The sequence below is a fragment of the Rhinoderma darwinii genome, chromosome 1, assembly GCF_050947455.1.
Source record: "Rhinoderma darwinii isolate aRhiDar2 chromosome 1, aRhiDar2.hap1, whole genome shotgun sequence".
Lineage (NCBI taxonomy): Eukaryota > Metazoa > Chordata > Amphibia > Anura > Rhinodermatidae > Rhinoderma > Rhinoderma darwinii.
In genome coordinates, this window is record NC_134687.1 from 447,572,345 (window position 1) to 447,593,201 (window position 20,857).

The following is a 20,857-nucleotide window of genomic DNA, read 5'->3' on the forward strand; positions in this document are numbered from 1 at the left end:
TTCTGCATATATTTTTTAAGCAAAAACCAGGAAAGGAACATAAACAGAAGAGATATATAAAGGAAAACCTTAAGGGTATGTGCACACGGCAGCGTCCGATACGGCTGACTTATTGCAACAGAATTGCAGTGAGCTCTTTTGAATGACCCATTCTTTCACAAATGTTTGTAATGGCAGACTGCGAGGTGCTGGATTTTATACACCTGTGGCAATGGGACTGAATGATACACCTGAATTCAATGAATAAGAAGTGTGTCCCAATACTTTTGTCCAAAATTTTTACGAACTCATTACAAAATCATTGCCTGTGCATTGTGCAACAAGTGACTGACCAATCACAGCCCCGCCTGTAGCTTTCCCATGCTAACTTAGGGTATGTGCACACGTAGTGACCAAAAACGTCTGAAAATCCAGAGCTGTTTTCAAGGGAAAACAGACCCTGCTTTTCAGACGTTTTTTGAGCAACTCGCATTTTTCGCTGCGTTTTTCGCGCCGTTTTTTACGTCCGTTTTTGGAGCTGTTTTCATTGGAGTCTATGAGAAAACAGCTCCAAAAACGTCCAAAGAAGTGTCCTGCACTTCTTTTGACGATGCTGTATTTTTACGCGTCGTCGTTTGACAGCTGTCAAACGACGACGCGTAAATAACAGGTCGTCTGCACAGTACGTCGGCAAACCCATTCAAATGAATGGGCAGATGTTTGCCGACGTATTGTAGCCCTATTTTCAGACGTAAAACGAGGTATAATACGCCTCGTTTACGTCTGAAAATAGGTCGTGTGAACCCAGCTTTAGCGTGGGAAAGTTGCAAGCAAGGCTGTGATTGGTGAGTGACTCACTCACCACTCACTCCAGCACCATGCCACCGCACTCCAGTCTGCCTGACGTCACTCACATTTAGGCCTCGTGCGCACATCCTTCACCATTTTCACGTCCGTTTAAAACGAATCCGTGTGTCCGTTGTGACATCCGTGTGGTTTCAGTTTTTTTGATGGACCCATAGACTTCAATAGGCTCCACGGTCACTGAACGACGGACAGAAGTCGGACATGCACTACTTTTGACGGAACGGACGAATGGAACCGTCAAAACAACTGAAGTGTGCATGGCCCCATAGAAATCAATGTGTCAGGGTGCTATCTGATAAAAAAAACGGATAGCACCCTGAAGCAAATAACTGAAGTGGACATGAGGCCTGTGGAGCAGGAGGACGGACAGAGCCAATTGAATGACGCGGCAGCGGTCTGAGTGAGGTCGGTGCCAGTCCGGAAGTGGTCCACTCCTGATATCGACCTCTCTGACCGTCATTCACTTGGCTCCGTCCGCCCTCCTACCGCTCCTAAATGCATTTGCCGCAGGACGCGGCCTACTCTTCCCTTGTTTGCGCTGCACATGTACATTTTGGCGCATGCGCAGTGCAACCTTTCGGGGGGATGGAGACTAAATCACAGACAGTGTGGACAGCAGAAAAAAAGCACCCGTTTTTTGCGGACTGTACATAAATTTATGGATGGTTGGCAACCCTGGCACTGTATTGAGGACCAAAATGCATCATCATGAGGCCTTACTTAGATATGTCTCCCCAAGATAAAAAAAAATAAAAAAGTAGCAGTTTCATACCAATGACCTAATGTAAATTACACTTACCAAATTCAGAATCAATTGATCTTATGCTACAAATAGGAAAGGCGGGACTCGAAGGATTCTATGTCATATAAAACCAATACGAGTTACTGGAGGGAAAAATGAATACAACAAATGTCGCTTCATTCAGCCCATGCCACCCTTTGACGTGTACTTTTGCACAGTGTCAGCAGATGGCGCTGTGCTGTATTTTGGGTTGTCAGGCGTCCTGTGACCAAGACAACGAGCGGGAAGTCTAGCGCGGATGTTGAAGTGCACTGAGCAGCCGGAACTGGAGCTGATAGATGGAGCGTCCGCGGAGAGACCGGTATATACACTGCTTATATAAACGTTGTGTCAGTTAGAATATATTATAACTTATATGTGGGCCTTCGGTGCAAGTCACGTGGCACACTTGTTTACTTCAAGTCACTTGTAGTGGGAGACGTGGATGTAATGTCTTGTGACAGTTCGCTGGGTGTTTCTTATAGACATAACGCACATAAGGCGGCCACAGTTAAACGGCCTCCTAAAGCTCCAGCTGTGGCCCTAAGGGCCCCTGGAAACACGAGGCCAAGCAAGAGCAGCCGTCCAGGACCATACCGAGTGAACTACACCTGGAACCGTGGTGGGAGGCTGAAGGAACTGCGCATCAGGTAAGCTATCGGTTTAAAGGGGTATTCCCATCTGACACATTTATGGCCTATATTGGTGGGTTTCTTTTTGTTTAGTGTCAAGCCCTGTACACACTGAGCTTTTTTTTTTTTTTTTTTTTTTGCAAGCGGAAAAAATCTGCCTCCGAATTCCAGCAGGAAGGGGTTAAAGCGAACCTGTCAGCAGCTTAAGGCTGGATTCACACGAGCATGTTCGGTCTGTAAAGGACGGAACGTATTTCGGCCGCAAGTACCGGACGGAACTCAGTGCAGGGAGCCGGGCTCCTAGCATCATAGTTATGTACGACGCTAGGAGTCCCTGCCTCTCCGTGGAACTGCTGTCCCGTACTGAAAACATGATTACAGTATGGGACAGTTGTCCCGCAGCTAAGCAGGGACTCCTAGCGTCGTACATATGATGCTAGGAGCCCGGCTCCCTGCACTGTGTTCGGTCCGGGACTTGTGGCCGAAATAAGTTCTGTCCTTTACGGACGGAATGTGCTCGTGTGAATCCAGCCTAAAGGGGCTGTCCAGGTTGGGGACTGTTTTGTATCCACAGGATAAGTCATCGGTATATGATAATGGGGGTCTGACCCGGACCCCGCACCGATCAGCTGTCCTGACTGCCTCCGGCATCGGAAGTTATGAAGGGGGTCGATGTTGGAAGCAGGGGGCTCCAACCACTGTATAGCAGCCGTGCTGGGTTACTGCAGCTCTGCTCCTATTCACTTGAATCGGTGCAGAACGGCCTCTATTCTGTGACAGGAACCAACTGCTTCCGACCCGACCACTGCATAACTTCCGATGCCGGAGGCAGTCGGGACAGCTGATCAGTCCGGGTTTTGGACCCCCACCTATTATTTATTGATGACCTATCTCGTGGATAGGTCTTCAGTATATAAAACAGCCCCCAACTTGGACAGCCCCTTTAAGTTGCTGACAGGTTTGCTCTAACCCTTCCTGCTGCAGACCGTTTTTTTTTTTTTTTTATCCCCACCTTTCAGAGCCATAACTCCTTTATTTTTCCATAGACGTATGCGGGCTTGTTTTTTTGCAGGACGAGTTGTATTTTTTTTTTAATGACTCCATTTATCGTACCATATAATGTACTAGAAAATTCTTTATAAAAATATTGTTTTTTGGGGTGGAATGGAAAAAAGACTGCTCAAAAAGTTTGTCATTTCTACTAATATGTCAATTTAAAAGAAGGAAATGACCTACTAATTACAGGCGACTAAGTATAACCAAATACTTTATTATCTGCAGGCATTTGGCTCGAAAGTTTCTATACCTATGGATACGGAAGACTTTTGGAAGGATCCTTCCATCCACAGCAAGGTAAAAGTTACTGTAGCCGAGCAGTCCGTGCACACGATTGTTGGATACTAGTACTGCTGCGGGTCATATACCTTCTAATAAACTGGTAAACCACCTCTACAAATACATATAATTTATGGAGCCAACGTTTGGCGCATTACCACCTATAATAGGTTGTGGAGGAGTTTTCAAACCCCATAACACGTTTTTTCAAAACAACTGACTGTTATAAAAGAACATAAGGAGAAATACTCAATTGTCCGAACACCTGCGCCATGCTCCCTTAATTCCCCCGCCGGTCTTTGTTTAACCAGCTGAAGCGATGACGATTTGTCTCTAAACTTGTCCACTGCAGCCAATCACTAACTGCAAAGGAGGTAATGCTATCAAATGGCCATTGTACTGTGCAAACGAAACATATTAAGACCTGGTTTACACGAGCGTGTGCGTTTTGCGCACGCAAAAAACGCAGCGTTTTGCGTGCGCAAAAGCCACTTAACAGCTGCATGTGTCAGCACCATATGATGCGCGGCTGCGTGATTTTCGCGCAGCTGCCATCATTATGACACTCCGTTTGGATGTTTGTAAACAGAAAAGCACGTGGTGCTTTTCTGTTTTCATTCATCCTTTTCAGTGGTGTTGCGCGAATCACGCTTGTCCCACGGAAGTGCTTCCGTGTGCCATGAGTGGTTTTCACGCACCCATTGACTTCAATGGGTGCGTGATGCGCGAACAGCGCACAAATATAGGACATGTCGTGAGTTTTTCGCAGCGGACTCACGCTGAGCAAGACTCACAGACTGTCTGCACTGCCACATAGACTAACATAGGTCCGTACAACACGCGTGAAAATCACGCGCGTTGCACGGACGTAATACACGTTTGTGTAAACAAGCCCTAAATGTTATCCCCTTAACCCCTTAACGCCGAAGGACGGATATATCCGTCCTCAGCAGCTGCTAGTTCGCGCAGGAGGACAGATATATCCGTCCTGTGATGGCGCGGGTACTGAGACTGTACCCACGCGATCAGCGGCAGGAGCACGGCTGTTATACACAGCCTGGCTCCTGCTGCAACTGCCGGAATCGAAGCTCGCGCCGATTCCGGCAGTTTAACCCATTAAATGCCGCTGTCAATAGTGACAGCGGCATTTAATGTGTTTGACAGAGGGGGGAGCTCCCTCTGTCACCCGATCGGCGCCCCCACAAACAAATCGCGGGTCGCCGTCGGGTTTCCATGACAGCCGGGGGTCTAACAAAGACCCCCAGGTCTGCCTTCAGCATCTGCCTCTTAGGCCATGCTGGAGGCATGACCTAACAGATTGCCTGTCAGTTTTACACTGACAGGCAATAATGCTTTGGTATACGAAGTATACCAAAGCATTATATATGCGATCTACACATCGCATAGTGAAGTCCCCTGGTGGGACAAAAAAAAAAAAAAGTAAAACAGTTAAATAAAGTTTGTGAAATAAAAAAAAAAATAATTACAGTCAAAGTCAAATAAAACTACTTTTTTGGCCCAAAAAGTGGTTTTATTTAGTAAAACAGTCAAAACAAAAATCACACATACACATATATGGTATCCCCGCGATCGTAACAACTTGACCAATAAAATGAACATATTAATTAAACCGCCGGATGAACGGCGTCCAAAGAAAACGCAAAAAACAACGTCAAAATTCTCTCTTTTCTCCCATTCCCTCCATAAAAAATTTAATAAAAGTTAATCTATAAGTCCTATGTACCCCAAAATAGTACTAATGAAAACTACACATTGGCCCGCAAAAATCAAGCCCACGTACGGCCACATCGATGGAAAAATAAAAACGTTACGTCTCTTGGAATGCGGCGATGGAAAAACAAGTAATTTTTTTCTAAAAGGGTTTTTATTGTGCAAACGTAGAAAAAACATATAAAACCTTTACATATTTGGTATCCCCGTAATCGTGCCGACCCATAGAATAAAGGTAACCTGTTATTTACGCTGCATAGTAAACGGCGTAAATTTATAACGTGAAAATGAATGCTGGAATAGCTGCTTATTTTCAATTCTCTCCTAAAATAAAGTTAATAAAAGTTAATCAATATGTTATAAGCATCTAAAAATGGTGCAATTACAAAATACAACTCGTCCCGCAAAAAACAAGCCCTTATACGGCTATATAGACGGAATACAAAAACAGTTACGACTCTTGGAATGCGACCGTGAAAAAACTAAAAATAATCCTTGGTCATTAACGTGCAAAATGGCCCGGTCATTAAGGGGTTAATGACCAGCAATGGATTGATCCTTTGTTGGCAGGTGCTCAGCCCTGCTCAGCAACGTATTTATCTGCTCGTGGGAGCTGTTTAATGTACACCGCCGTGTTTCCGCCACAATAGCAACCGCATAATCTAAGGTGTTTGACAGAAGTAGGGGGCTCCCGCAGTCAGCCTGTCGGCACGCTGTGACGTGATTGTGGGGTGCCAATGGGTTTCCATGGCAGTTGAGAGCCTAACAAATGCGCCCAGTTCTGCCATCGGTAGCTGCCTATTATGCCATATCTCTGACCTTTCAATAGAGTGCGGTCAAATAATCGCAACTTCAAGTCTCCTGGGACCATTTTTTTTTAATTTTAACAATAAGTGTAATAAAGTTTTAATGAAAAAAAGAAAAAAGGCTGACTTTCAATACTACACACAACCTGGGGACCGGTGTGGCACTGTTTTTGGAAGAACGCAGCCATGTCTCTCTAATCCTGGACAACCCCTCTAATAAAAGACCATTTGTTACAAAAAGAGCCGAACTAATGCAGCAGATTTTGATAATCCCTAGGCAGCTGCTAAGGGGTTAAAGTGCGGCATTTGGAGGTGCTCAAAGTGAGGCCTTCTTTACACGCACTTTTTCTCTGCGTCCTAAAACGCACGTAAAAAAACCACCATGCATTGCTGGAAATCACGCGTACATTGATTTCAATGGGGCTGTTCACACGTGAGTTTGAGTCCGTTGCGTGAAACTAACTGCATGTCCTATATTGGTGCGTTTTCACGCACCTAAGCGCCCATTGAAGTCAATGGGTGCGTGAAAACCACGCACCGCACACGGATGCACATCGGTGTGATGTGCGCATCAATTTGATTGAAAATAAAAAAAAGATATGCTCTGCGTGTGTGCGAATAACGCATGACACTCGTAAAGCACACTGATGCATAACGCAACACACACGGACCAGATTCACGCGCGTGAATCTGGTACGCTTGTGTGAATGCAGCCTTATGCTGATTGGCGGAAAACTGCAAACCTAACCGTTTAATTCAGCATGGCTGAAGACGCTTAAAGCATTCACAAGCTGGTTCTCACATGTCACGCTAACCTCACGACAGGTGCAGTGTAAGGCAATATCCAGAACCGCTTGTTTTTTACTTCAGTTGATTGGATTTAAAGGTACATTACATTTAGGGGCATACCCATTTACCCTTGCATATATGCTTTTGGCAATATGTCATTAAAGTTTTTTATAGCAGATCAGATTTTTATTTCCGTAGCCCCTTCAGAAAAGTATTTTATTTACTTTAATTCCCACCTTAGAATATTTTCCAAAATACAACAGGAACATTTCCACACCCAAAATACCTGAAATTCCAGTAAATGGGATTTTTTTAAATAAAAATCACAGTGCAGATTTGCTTCAGATTTTGCATGGATTTATTTTTTTTTTTAATTCTCCGCATGCACTATCCATTGCGATTTACACCCATTTCACTTAAATGGGGAAATCTTCATGTAAGTCTGTACAAAACACGTGGATTTTCTTTAGATATTTACTAGGTGTGAACATAGCCTAAAACTTCTGTAAACAAAGTGTAATGCTGTTTTCTATAGAAACCAACAGACCACTTCTCTTGTTTTTGTGACCTATATTAAAGGGGTATTCCGGTTACAACAAGTTTCCCCCTATCTGTAGGGTAAGGGTTAACTTGCTGATCGGTGGGTGTCCGACAGCACGGACCCCCACCATTTACGAGAATGGGGAGCTCGAAGTTGCCTGAACCCCAAGTTTGAACCGAGTGGCTGGTCGCTCATGCGCACTACCGCTCCATTCATTCTCTCTGGGAGCGCCGGAGATAGCGGAGTGCAGTGTTCAGCTTTTTCCGGCACTGCCATAGAGAATGAATGGAGCGGCAGTGCGCATGAGCGACCAGCCACTCCGTTCAAACTTGGGGTTCGGGCAACTTCGGGCTCCCCGTTCTCATAAACGGTGGGGATCCAAGCTGTCGGACAACCACCGATCAGCAGGTTACCACTTCCACTACGGATAGGGGGTAACTTGTAACCGGAATGCCCCTTAAAAAATAAAATTGTTCAGCTGATCCACTTTTTTGTCTGCACTGTGTATATTTCACAAATCTTTAAATTAAATATGTAAGTTAAACTATATTAAGTAGTAGTGTTTGGAAATACCATTCACGATAGTCTTCAGGTTTATTAATGAGTGATCTAAGGCATTAACAATTTCAGCATGTTTTAGTGGAAATGGCGGGGGGAGGGCGTAAAAATACACAGCGTATCCGCCCTATATACATACATATATACATATTATTATTATAATATATTTTTTTTTCTCTGAGTTGCTATTTGTTACGGGTTTTACTTTCTCATTGAATTCAATGGGGAAAACCCGGAACAGAAAAGCCGTGAATCCAAAGCATAAATTTACATACTACGGATAAAAAAAACTGCACCGCAGGTCAATTTGAATTCTTTTTCAGCGTATTTTTTACATAGTGTGGGTGAGATGTTTAAATCTCATCCATTCTGCTGCTACTGTATCCGAAATCTTTTGCGGAAAATCCGCAGTGTTTATGCCTAGTGTGCACTTACCCTTAGGCCTCATTTACACGAGCGTGTGCGTTTTGCGCACGCAAAAAACGCGGCGTTTTTCGTGCGCAAAAGGCACTTAACAGCTGCGTGTGTCATCAGCGTATGATGCGCGGCTGCGAGATTTTCTCGCAGCCGCCATCATTATGACACTCCGTTTGGATGTTTGTAAACAGAAAAGCACGTGGTGCTTTTCTGTTTACATTCAGTTTGACAGCTGTTGCGCGAATCACGCAGTTCGCACTGAAGTGCTTCCGTACGGCATGCGTGGTTTTCACGCACCCATTGACTTCAATGGGTGCGTGATGCGCGAACAGCGCACTAAGATAGGACATGTCGCGAGTTTTTTTCAGCGGACTCAAGCTGAGCAAAACTCACGGACTGTCTGCATGCCCCCATAGCCTAATATAGGTGCGTACGACGCGCGTGAAAAGGACGCGCGTCGCACACACGTATATCACGCTCGTGTAAACAAGGCCTTACACTCTGTATTTTACATCAAATCCTTACCCCAATTAGGTGCCTAACATCATTAACGCTATCCCAGTGGACACATACATGATTGCACCGCTCAGAATTCTCTAGGGTCTTCTCATGGTCAACGTGTGGCTCACTAACCAACCTTTCTTTGTTTTGGCAGAATTATTTAACAGCCCTTAAAGGCTATGTAAACCTTTCTGAAGGCATTTTTTTATTTTTTCATCAATCAATGTTTTCTATTTTGAACAAGTTTTGAATTGGGTTTAAAAAAACAAATACATTTACTTTTTGAAATACAGCTTCTATGTATCCTGGATACACAGGAGTTGTATCTTGCAGTCAAAGCTGAATTCATCAGGTCAGCGGGACTGACTGCTTCGGTAAGGGCTTGTTCTGCAGGCCAAAAATTAATTGCCTTTAAGCAGTCTGCCCATGAGTAGTCTGTCCTTGAGTAATATGCCCCCACCTTGATATGGGGCTTATAACCTCTGTAACCTGAAAGTGTAATATATAGAATAACAGGTGGCTGAAATCTAATTTCCCTCTTCATTAGTTTAATTATGAAATCAAATGATACTGTTTTGTTTTTTTTCCTTGTTTTTTATATTGATGTCCTCATATTCTGTAGACACCATTATTCCCTTCGCCTATTGCATTACTGCTTTTCTCAGTGGAAGGAGGAGTGGTGGACGTTGTGTAAGGAGTGGAGGCTCACTGTCCGAGCTGAATGCCATTACAGGTAAGGTGAAGGTAGTCACCCTTTCCGTCTGTACTATGTTAGTTATTCCAATTAAAGTGCAATACTAAGCTGACAATTTAGAATAAGGTAATTACATCTAAAGCATGTTTTTACAAGTACCGTATTTTTCGGACTATAAGATGCAGTTTTTAGCAAGAATAAATCTTGCTAAAAAGTCCCTGCGTCTTATTGTCGGTAGTCAAGGGACTCGGCAGCGCCACGCCCCCTGACCGCTTCTTACTTAACCCCTTCCCGACCCGTGATGTGCCGGCACATCATGGAGCGGGGAGGGGATGATGTTTGGAGCGGGCTCTCGCGCCAAGCCCGCTCCATACACGGCACATGTCAGCTGTGTTTTACAGCTGACATGCTGCTCTAACGGCCAGGAACAGCTATGGAGCTGATCCTGGCCGTTTAACTAGTTAAATGCCGCGGTCAATAGCGACCGCTGCATTTATAGGGGTCTTCCCATGAAGGACATTTGACATCTCCACAGGTTATGTCATAAGTGTCAGATGCGGGTCCCACCTCTGGAACCCACATCTATTTCTAGAACGGGGCCCCCTAAACCCAGTTCTATCTTACCCGGCTCCGCTACGCTGTCTCCGTAATACCCATAGAACTGAACAGTAGTTACGGAAACAGCGTAGCATGCTATAACTACCATTTACTACAATGGGTGTTACAGAAACAGCGTAGCTCAGCGAGTTACGCTGTTTCCGTAACTCATCCATGTATTACAGTGTATTGTACCAGCAATCTAATGATCGCTAGTTCAAGTCTCCTAGGGAAACTAATAAAAGGTGAAAAAAAAAAAAAAGTTAGATACATTTTTAGGAGTGTAAACATTTTTTCCCCCAAGCACAATAATAATAAAAAAATTGGTCCGAAACTATTACAATATAGCATTATTTGACTCACACAGTGAACGGCGTAATACATTTAAAACCCAAGAATCGTTGTCTTTTGGCCACCATAGCGCTAAAAAGAATGAAATAAAAAGTGATAAAAAAAATCGTATGTACCAAACAAATGGTGCTAATAAAAACTACAGCTCGTCCTGCAAAAAATAAGCCCTTACACCGCTCAAACGATGAAAAAAATATAAGTTATGCCTCTCCGAATGTGGTGAAATGGAACAAATTATTATTTTTTTTAACCAATAGTTTTTCTTTGTAAAAGAAGTAAAATATGATATTTTTTTTCTGTTGTCTAAAACATGGGTGTGTCTTATAGTCCAAAAAATACAGTAGCTTGGTCTGCTACAGAGGTTGTTCTGGCTTCTTAGGCTGGGGCTACGCGTTTTTTTTTTTTTTTTTTTTAAATATAGCAACTACTGCCTTTACTGCAGTCATGTGACTCTTATCTTCTTCCTTGTGTTGCATGACTCAAGGGGGGGCAGATTTATTGTTCTAAATCTTTTTATTCGAAGTTCAGGGAGATGTACAATGTAGAAAGAGTACATAACAGAGATTGCTCTCCCTGGGAAATGAATGTAAGCAATAAATGTTCAAGTACACAAGAAATTATTTTAGTATAATGCGTAAAGCCCAGCTGGAGCTCAGAGCATGGCAGGGGGGAATCCTGGGAAGGAAGGCAAGTAGGGCACAATGAAAGAAGGAAAAATAAGTGAATAAGTTCTCTTTACCCCCTTAACGACACGGCCAATTTTTGTGTTTTGTATTTTATTTTTTTTCTTCCCTGCTTTCCAAAAGCCATAATTTTTTTTTCATTCTTCATCAATATAGCCGTATGAGGGCTTGTTTTTTTGCGGGACAAGTTGTAGTTTTTCATGGTACCATTTTATTTATGATATAATGTACTTGGAAACTAAAAAAAAAAATGATTTTGTGGGATGAAATAGGCAAAAAACAGTAATTCCGGCATTGGTTTTTGTTTCGTTTTTACGGCGTTCATCTTGCGGTAAAACTGGCATATTAGCTTTACTCTACAGGTTGATACGGTTACACCAAATTTATGTAATTTTTTTTTTGTTTTACCACTGTTCTAAAGAAAAATCGACGTTAAAAAATAAAAATAAATAGTCGTTTCTCGCCACATTTTGAGAGCCATAACGATTCTATTTTTGACGATTTAGAGGTATGGGGGCTTATTTTTATGGGGCAAGCTGTAGTTTTTATTGTTACCATTTGTCTTTTTGATTACTTTTTATTAAATTTTTTGTTTTGGTGGAGCACTTCTGGCGTTTTTTTTTGTTTTTTTTGTTGTAATTCAGCATTCACCATTCCGGTTAAATAACATTTATATTGTAATAGCTTGGACTTTTATAGACACGGCGATACAAGTTATGTCAGGTTTTTTTAAATTATTATTATTTTTTTTTTTTTAACATTACTATGGAGAAAAGATGGAAAATGGGAGGTGGGGGGTTGAACATTTTAATTGTTTTGTTTGTACATGAAAAAAATAAAAAGTAATTTTTTTTAAAGTCCCCCTTGGGGGGACTTGAACCATCGATTGCTTGCACTATATACTATACCAGTTGGATCGCTTGCACTATATACTGCAATTCTAATGTATTGCAGTATATTGTGATTTTGACAGCCTCCGATTAAGCCCTGTCCCCGCGATCGTGTTGCGGAGGGGGGGGGGGGCTTTAGGGGCTGTCGAAGGGGGCCGCCCCCCTCTTTCTAAAGCTTTATATGCTGCTATTGACTGCGGCATCTAAGTGGTTAAACAGGTGGAATACTATTTTAAATTTAGACATATTAGAACTAGATTAGATGTGCCAACTTCATCACAGTGGCTCACACTGTATAAGACATTTTTCCATTTGTGCCACTTAGCAAAAATGTCTAAAGTGGCACATTTAATCCATGCCTCTTTCCCTATAGGCAACACCGCTTGTCAGACAAGGCACAAAAATCATAGTTTTAGCAATCTTTTTTTTAAAAAAAATTATTTGTAGCTTGCCCTATTTATCGTTCAGATAATTCCATTGGGATATTTGCCAGAAAAGAGAAATCCTTTGTTATTAAAGGTGTAAGGTCCGTGAATCCAAGAGGGATGTTTTTAACAATAGACAGATGCTTCATACTTTTCCTCTGCCAATGTGTTACATAGTGTATTGCGGACACACAGCAGAATAAATCACTTTGACATTTAGACAAAAGAATTTTCAATATAATTACAACCTTTAAATCCACAATATTTATAAATATGGCTTGAATAACAGCAAATGTTGTGCTTAAAAACGCTAATGCATTCTGTATAAAGAAAAAAATCTGCTCCTTCAGTGGAACTGCGGAACCTTGTTTACAGGGCGTATTGTTTGTTTACAAACAGCCGTCCATAATGATCTGTGTACCTGTCCTGTCCCTTGGATAGGCATACTGTAACAAACACTGCCGTTCCCTGCGGCCTTGGTCCATGAGATTAGAGTTTTACAACGCTACATCCAACTGCGTAGTTCTCTACAGCAATCCGCACTGGCAGTCCGCTGTTTCCGGTAAGTTCAGCTGCTTGAAATCACAGGGAAAGCTGTGGACAGTTGCATGTTTTCCTAACATCGGCCAATTTTTACTTAAGACTGTAGAACTATGGGTTTTGCTCGACACTGATGATATATATTTTTGTATTATTGAAAAAAATAAATCTTTATTTGAATTGCTTTTGCTATGTTTCCTTTTGTTTTAACCTCATGAAAACATTGCGGGGGCTCTATAAAAGTGTCATTTATTTGCTGTCAATCCTCTAGGTATGCTATGTACACCATGTGCTTCATGGCATGGAGGAGCTTTGTGGCCACACAGAATCAAACTAAACAAAAGTACCTTATTGCCGAACAGTTTGGTGAGTATTTCACAAATACTTGTCATACTAGATCAGCAGTGGCGTAAACCCCCCCCACCCCCTCCGAAAAAGTCATTTTTGTTCATCATTTAAGTAACTAACAGACTAACTTAAAGGAGTTGTATGAGAAAAGAGAAATGGCTGCTTCCTGAAACAGCGCCATTTTTGTCCATTCCGGTTAATAAGAATGAGCTACAATACCAGACGCAGCCCTTGGATGAAAGTGCCGCTGTTTCTGGGGAAGAAAAAAAATAGTACACCATTTTTCCTAATCCTGGACAAACCCTTTGATTTAGAAAACCCCATTAGTAGGGCCAACGAGAAAGACACATTCATTCAAGGAAATCAGGGAAAAATAACATCTTGCAATGATTCCTTAGTTTGGTAACTATTGATGTTTACTACCATTATATATGCAATGGGACTTGGTCATGGATAAGAAGTACGTTCATAGGGAACGGTTTATGTGCTGTATGGGAACAAACACAGCAGCTCCTGTACTGTGGTCCCTTAAGTAGGCTGTAGGATGAGATCTGATCTTGTAATTCTTATTACCATAGTTCTGGTATTTATTTTTGTATCAAACCTGATCTTCTTGTGGGATACGGATTAACATCACACTATGTTCCTCTTATTTTTCTTTTAATGTTTATAGTGGCATCGCCACCCACTACTTCTGTCTATTTGTTGATCATGCTTTAAGGAGAAATTTTTTTTTTTTTCTTTTGTTTTACGTTTCTAGTTTTATATATTTTCTTTACAGCTCAGAAACGTACCATATGCCTTGCATTGCATCACTGGGAGATATATATTCACATTTGCAGGACAAAAAATCGCATGCTGTCTGAAGCTCTGGAGTTCAGAAAATACAGCTTTATGTGGTAGGAGAATATTTAATAAGGATCTTACATGCTACTTTTTTTTTTTTAACTGTATATTAAGTTTTCCAATTTAAATATTTCTATACTGTTTCAGTAATACTTGGCACATTTGGGTGCAACGGATACAACAGAGGCAAGTAATCCATAAAATGGAAACACTAGCTTTAAATCATTGGGCTACGAGTCTGCAGATGAGGGTATGTATGGCAGTGCCGTTTTCATATATGGAATACATGTTTTTAATGTGATCTACAAAAAGAAGGTGACGTGCCACTGCAGATGTGAACTTTTTTTTTACTCTTCTACCTAATCTACGTCCTGTTGTTGAAAAACAGGAAAAGTGTCCTTCACAATCCACGATTCAAATGGTTTATTTCTTCCACATGTTCCCAAGTGAATTCTTGACTGTACACCGAGAAATGCATAGTCTGCTGTGTACTTTTTATCTGTGTTGTAAAATAAAATGTACTTACAGGCCCACTTTTTACTAATGTTCTGCCTTCTTATCTCAAAACTTTGGGATATTTAACTTGTACTTTTCCTTTAATATCCATGGTGGCCATGGCATTGCTGTGTCTCTTGTAGGCTTGGCTTCAATGGAATGAATTACATCTTATCATAGAAGAAGAGAAGGTGAAAGAGCAGAGGGCAAATAACCATTACCAGCGCTACAAGCTGCAGACAGCAGTACGCGCGTGGTGGCTTTACTTGCATTATCGTCAGCAGAAGAAGCAGCATCATGGTAGGCCATTCATTGTTGTCTGTTTAGTTACGGCTTTCTCCTGAAAATGTTTAATGGATCCATCATGAAAAGCGGCATGAGAGTTCATGATGTATCCGTTAAATGGATACAGTTCTAGATTATTGGTGACTGATGCCACTGTGCCTCAGATTTTTCCGGCATATACATTAAATGGCGGACAAAAACGTAATGTGAACAGAGCCAACGGGCTAGATACAAACTTTTTGTTGTGTACCAACTAAAAGCATTGAGCTGCTTTGTATCACATAAAAGATTTTTGATGTCGTGTATTTTTTTTATTTTCTTGAATTTAGCTTACAGTTCAACTTTCACTTTTATGTATAGTTTTTTTAAGGTGCTTGTATATATCATGCTAGTTATGTAAAATATATGCCTGTTTTGCAGCACTGGCCTTGCGCTTGTATGGTGAACAGCTCACTCACAGATATTTCACGTTGTGGTCCCATAAAATGGAGAAAGTCAGGGGATTGCAAGCAAAACAGGAATGTTGTGATTCTTTGGCACGTCGCTGTGTCCTTCGAAGAGCGTTTAACCAATGGAGGCTCTGTATCCTTTCTGTTTGCTTTACTGCGATAGTGTGGTAAAAGAAGCTGTAAAATGTATTTGTACAGTTGCATTAGGTGACAGTTTTTAATTATTTTTCACATTTGAAATGTCCATACTTAAAAATAAACAATTGAACTGTGTGCCTTAACCCCTTAATGACCGGCGTATAGTGTTTTTATGTCGGCCGTTCAGGGTAGTTCTTCTGAAGCGACGCCTTTCCACGTCGGCACTTCAGAAGAACTTTCCCCGCATCGTGCGGGGTGCTGCTGAAGCCCGGGCTGTTACTAACAGCCTCGGGCTTCAGGGCAACGATTGGAGACCACTAGCAGTTGTCTACGATCATATTTAACCCCTCAGATGCGGCGCTCAATAGTGAGCGCCGCATCTGAGTGATTTTAGAGGGAGGGGGCTCCCTCGCTCATCCCACTGGCATCCCCGCGTGCATCACAGGGTGCCGATGGGTTCTATGGCAGCCTGGGGGCCTAACTAAGGCCCCCAGGTATGCGTTTAGTAATTGCCTGTTAGGTCATGCCTCCGGCATAGCCGAACAGGTGCCTGTCAGTTTTAGACTGGATTTACACGAGCGTGTGCGTTTTGCGTGCGCAAAAAACGCAGCGTTTTGCGCGCGCAAAAGGCACTTATCAGCTCCGTGTGTCATCACCATATGATACGCGGCTGTGTGATTTTCGCGCAGCCGCCATCATTATGACACTCTGTATGTTTGTAAACAGAAAAGCATGTGGTGCTTTTTAGTTTTCAATCATAGTTTTTACTGCTGTTGCGCGAATAATGCGCATCACACGGAAGTGCTTCCGTGTGGTGCGTGTGATTTTCACGCACCCATTGACTTCAATGGGTGAGTGATGCGCGAACAACGCACAGATCTAGGACATGTCTTGCATTTCACGCAGCGGACATACGCTGCGTGAAAATCACTGACTGACTGCACGGCCCCATAGACTAACATAGGTCCCTGCGAGGCGCGTGAAAACCACGCGTGTTGCACGGACGTATATCACGTTTGTCTAAATAAGCCCTTACACTAACCGGCAATAATACACTGCAATACCGAAGTATTGCAGTGTATTATAAGGGTATGTTCACACTGCCTATTTTCGTCTGTTTTTCGGGCCGTAAACGCCCGGAAAACAGCCGAAAATGACAGGTTACATCGTAATCTCGCGAGATTACGCTTGCCTTGCTGTAAATATCACTCAGACGCTGAAATGTCAGCATTCTGAATAGACATCACGTCCTGGCTGGAGGTAATGTATATTCACTATCAGGACACTTGAGTAACGTTATAGTGTGTTTATGTGGCTGCACATAGCGATGTAGCTATATCTCTATCTGCAGAGTAAATGAATGGAGAGAAGTGTATGATGCTGATTGGTCAGCGTCATACACTTCTCTCCACAAAGCCCACTTGGTCAAAAAGTTAAACAAGCCCAGTTGTCCATTAAGAAACTCATTAGCATAAAGCTAATATAGGTCATAACTCTCAAAAATGATAGTTTTTCTAAATAAAAAACACACTGCTGGAATCTACATTACAGCGCCGATCACATTATGTAGAAGATAGGCCACTTATAATGTGGTGACATGGCCTCTTTAAGGCTCAGAGCCCATTTTTTAAATCTGACATCTGAAATCTTTACTTCGGAATGCTTATACATATCCAAGCGAATCTGAGATGTTTTCTCGTGACACATTGGGCTTTATGTTAGAGGTAAAATTCGTTCGATATATTCAGTGTTTATTTGTGAAAAATTGCAAAATTTAGAGAGAATGTTGAAAAAATAGCATTTTTCTGAATTTAAATCCATCTGCTTGTAAAACAGATGTTTATACCACCCAAAATAGTTACTAGCTCACATTTCCCATATGTCTACTTTAGATTGGCATCGTTTTTTGAACATTCTTTTATTTTTCTTGTATGTTACAAAGCTTAGAACATAAACAGAAATTTCTCATATTTTTAAGAAAATTTCAAAAGCCTTTTTTTTTTTTTTTAAGGTACTTGTTCAGTTCTGAAGTGGGCTTGAGGGGCTTATGTATTAGAAACCCCCATAAAGCACCCCATTTTAAAAACTAGACCCCTCAAAGTATTCAAAACAGCATTTAGAAAGTTTTTTTTAACCCTTTAGGAATTTCACAGGAATTAAAGCAAAGTGGTGGTGAAATTTGTAAATTAAATTTTTCTTGCTGAATTTCAATTTTATTCCGGTTTTTTTCTGTAACACAGAAGATTTTACCAGAGAAACACTACTAAATATGTATTGTCCAGATTCTGCCGTTTTAGAAATGTCCCACATGTGGCTCTAGTGCGCTCGTGGACTAAAACACAAGCCCCAGAAGCAAAGAAGCACCTAGTGCATTTTGGGGCCTCTTTTATATTAGAATATATTTTAGGCAGCAGGTGTTGAGGTGCCAAAACAGTAGGAATCCCCCAAAAGTTACCCCATTTTGGAAACTACACCCCTCAAGGAATTCATGTATGGTTGTTGTTACCATTTTGACCGCACAGTTTTTTCACAGAACGTATTTGAATTGGGCTGTGAAATTAAAAAAAATGATATTTTTTCCAATAAGATGTCATTTTTGATAAAAATTTCTTATTTTCACAGGGAATAAAATACCCCATTTTGTTTCCCAATTTGTCCTGAGTGCGGCAATACCCCATTTGTGGTGATAAACTGCCGTTTGGGCCCATGGGAGGGCTCAGAAGGAAAGGAGCGCTATGTGTATCTGTATGATGTGCACGGCCAGCTTCTTATACCACACCGCATGGCGCTATAGGGCTTCAGGACTTGAGCTGACAAGTCCACCCCTCCCATGTACCTATTGTAGTCCATGATGCAGTCTGGTTTGGGGGTCTCTGTACTGGTACCTCGTACAGGTACATGGGTACTGGTGTGGCATCTCGTCTTGTACTTGACACACAATATGTTGCTGCAAGATTGTGCCCTGCTCTCACCCCTTCTGAGTGTTTGCCCAAGCAGAGTCTTAGGGAGGCCTCTCAGATTTCTTCTAGCAGTGCCGCATGCCACAGTACTTCTGGAAGCGAGGCACTTGAAGAGTGGGATGCTGGTATAAAAATTATCCAGGTAGAGGTGGTAACCCTGGTACAGCAGTGGGTGCACCAAATCACACGCAATATTTGCATTAACTCCCAGTAAGCGGGGGCATTCTGGGGGCTGAATACTGCTGTCCTTCCCTTCATATATCCTAAATTTGTATGTATACCCTGATGCACTCTCGTACAGCTTATACATCTTCACACCATACCTTGCCCTCTTACCCGGCAGGTACTGGCGGAATTGAAGCCTCCCTTTAAAATGTACCAAGGACTCATCAATAGAAATGCACTTCTCAGGGGTGTATGCTTGGGAAAGCCGGGCACTGAAATGGTCTAATAGGGCTCTCCGTTTATACGAACGGTCAAAACTGGGGTCATCTCGGGGTGGGCACAGCTCATTATCAGTATTCTGTAAGAAGCGAAGTATTGCCTCATTTATTTTTTTAGGCTCTCGAGAACACGCTGTGTGTCTGTGCACTGCCAGAAACTGGGTGTTAACAAAGAGAAGTGGATGATGCTGATTCGTCAGCATCATACACTCCTAGTCACAACGCCCAGCTAGTAAAAGAAGTAAAAACGCCCAGATGTACATACACAATACACGCCCACTTGTACATAACTTTAAACACGCCCAGTTGTACTTAAAAAGACTCTGTCACCCCTTTATAAGTGCCCTGTCTCCTACATAAGGAGATGGGCGCTGTAATGTAGGTGACAGTAATGCTTTTTATTTAAAAAAACGATCTATTTTCACAACGTTAGGAGCGATTTTGGTTTATGCTAATGAGCTTTCTTAATGCCCAAGTGGGCGTACTTTTACTTTCGACCAAGTGGGCGTTGTACAGAGGAGTGCATGACGCTGACCAATCAGCATCATGCACTCCTCTCCATTCATTTACACTGCACTAGCGATTATAGTTATATCACTATGTGCAGCTACATACACAAGCCCTAACATTACTACAGTGTCCTGATAATGAATACACATGACCATCCAGCATGGACGTCATGTGTACTCAGAATCCTGACACTTCTGACTCTTTCTTTGTGAGATTCCGGCAAGTGAAACCAAATCTCGTTTAGATCCGTAATCTCGCGAGATTTGGTTTCACTTGCCGGAATCTCACAAAAAGAGTCAGAAGTGTCAGGATTCTGAGTACACATGACGTCCATGCTGGATGGTCATGTGTATTCATTATCAGGACACTGTAGTAATGTTAGGGCTTGTGTATGTAGCTGCACATAGTGATATAACTATAATCGCTAGTGCAGTGTAAATGAATGGAGAGGAGTGCATGATGCTGATTGGTCAGCGTCATGCACTCCTCTGTACAACGCCCACTTGGTCGAAAGTAAAAGTACGCCCACTTGGGCATTAAGAAAGCTCATTAGCATAAACCAAAATCGCTCCTAAAAAAAAAGATCTGTGAAAAAAGATCGTTTTTTTAAATAAAAAGCATTACTGTCACCTACATTACAGCGCCGATCTCCTTATATAGGAGACAGGGCACTTATAATGTGGTGACAGAGCCTCTTTAAGAAAGCCTCATTTGCATAAATATAAAAATGGTCCTAACTTGGCCAAAAATGCTAGTTTTAAAAAAAACAAAAAACGTTACTCTTATCTACATTGCAGCGCCTATCTGCTGCAATAGGAGATAGGGGTTGCAAAATCTGGTGACAGAGCCTCTTTAAGTGGCGTGGTGACCAAAAAACAGCAATTCTACTATTGTGTTCTATTCTATTTTTTTTTTCTACATCGTTCATCGTGCGCTATAAATGACATTCACTTTATTCTGCGGGGCAATACGATTACGGTGATACCATATGTTTATATATGTTTTATATTTTTTTTGTCTTATGGCATTTGCACAATAAAATACTTTTTGTAGAAAATAATTTTCTCTTTGTGTTGCCATATTCTAAGAGCCAGATCATTTTTATTTTTCCATCAAGAAAGCCATGCGAGGACTTGTTTTCTGCGTATTGAACTGTATTTCGTATCGGTACCATTTTTAGGTACATGACTTTTTGATCTTTTTATTCAATTTTTTGGGAGGTGAAGTGACAAAAAAATTGTGGTATGGTTTATTGTTTTCTTTTAT

The 20,857-nt window shown here is 41.9% G+C and overlaps 1 protein-coding gene across 2 annotated transcripts in view; it reads left to right on the top strand.

Annotated features, from left to right (window-relative positions):
* The first annotated feature begins 1,985 nt into the window (after positions 1-1,985).
* Positions 1,986-20,857, top strand: part of SFI1 (SFI1 centrin binding protein) — a 115,141-nt gene continuing 96,269 nt past the window's right edge. The window contains exons 1-8 of one of the 2 annotated variants that reach the window (XM_075831546.1): positions 1,986-2,277; positions 3,541-3,612; positions 9,560-9,670; positions 13,389-13,483; positions 14,247-14,364; positions 14,459-14,561; positions 14,950-15,106; positions 15,512-15,673. In XM_075831546.1, coding sequence (XP_075687661.1) covers positions 2,078-2,277; positions 3,541-3,612; positions 9,560-9,670; positions 13,389-13,483; positions 14,247-14,364; positions 14,459-14,561; positions 14,950-15,106; positions 15,512-15,673 — 1,018 coding nt within the window. In that variant the 5' untranslated portion in view covers positions 1,986-2,077. The remainder of the gene's footprint in view (positions 2,278-3,540; positions 3,613-9,559; positions 9,671-13,388; positions 13,484-14,246; positions 14,365-14,458; positions 14,562-14,949; positions 15,107-15,511; positions 15,674-20,857) is intronic. The other variant, XM_075831543.1, reaches the window with a different exon arrangement.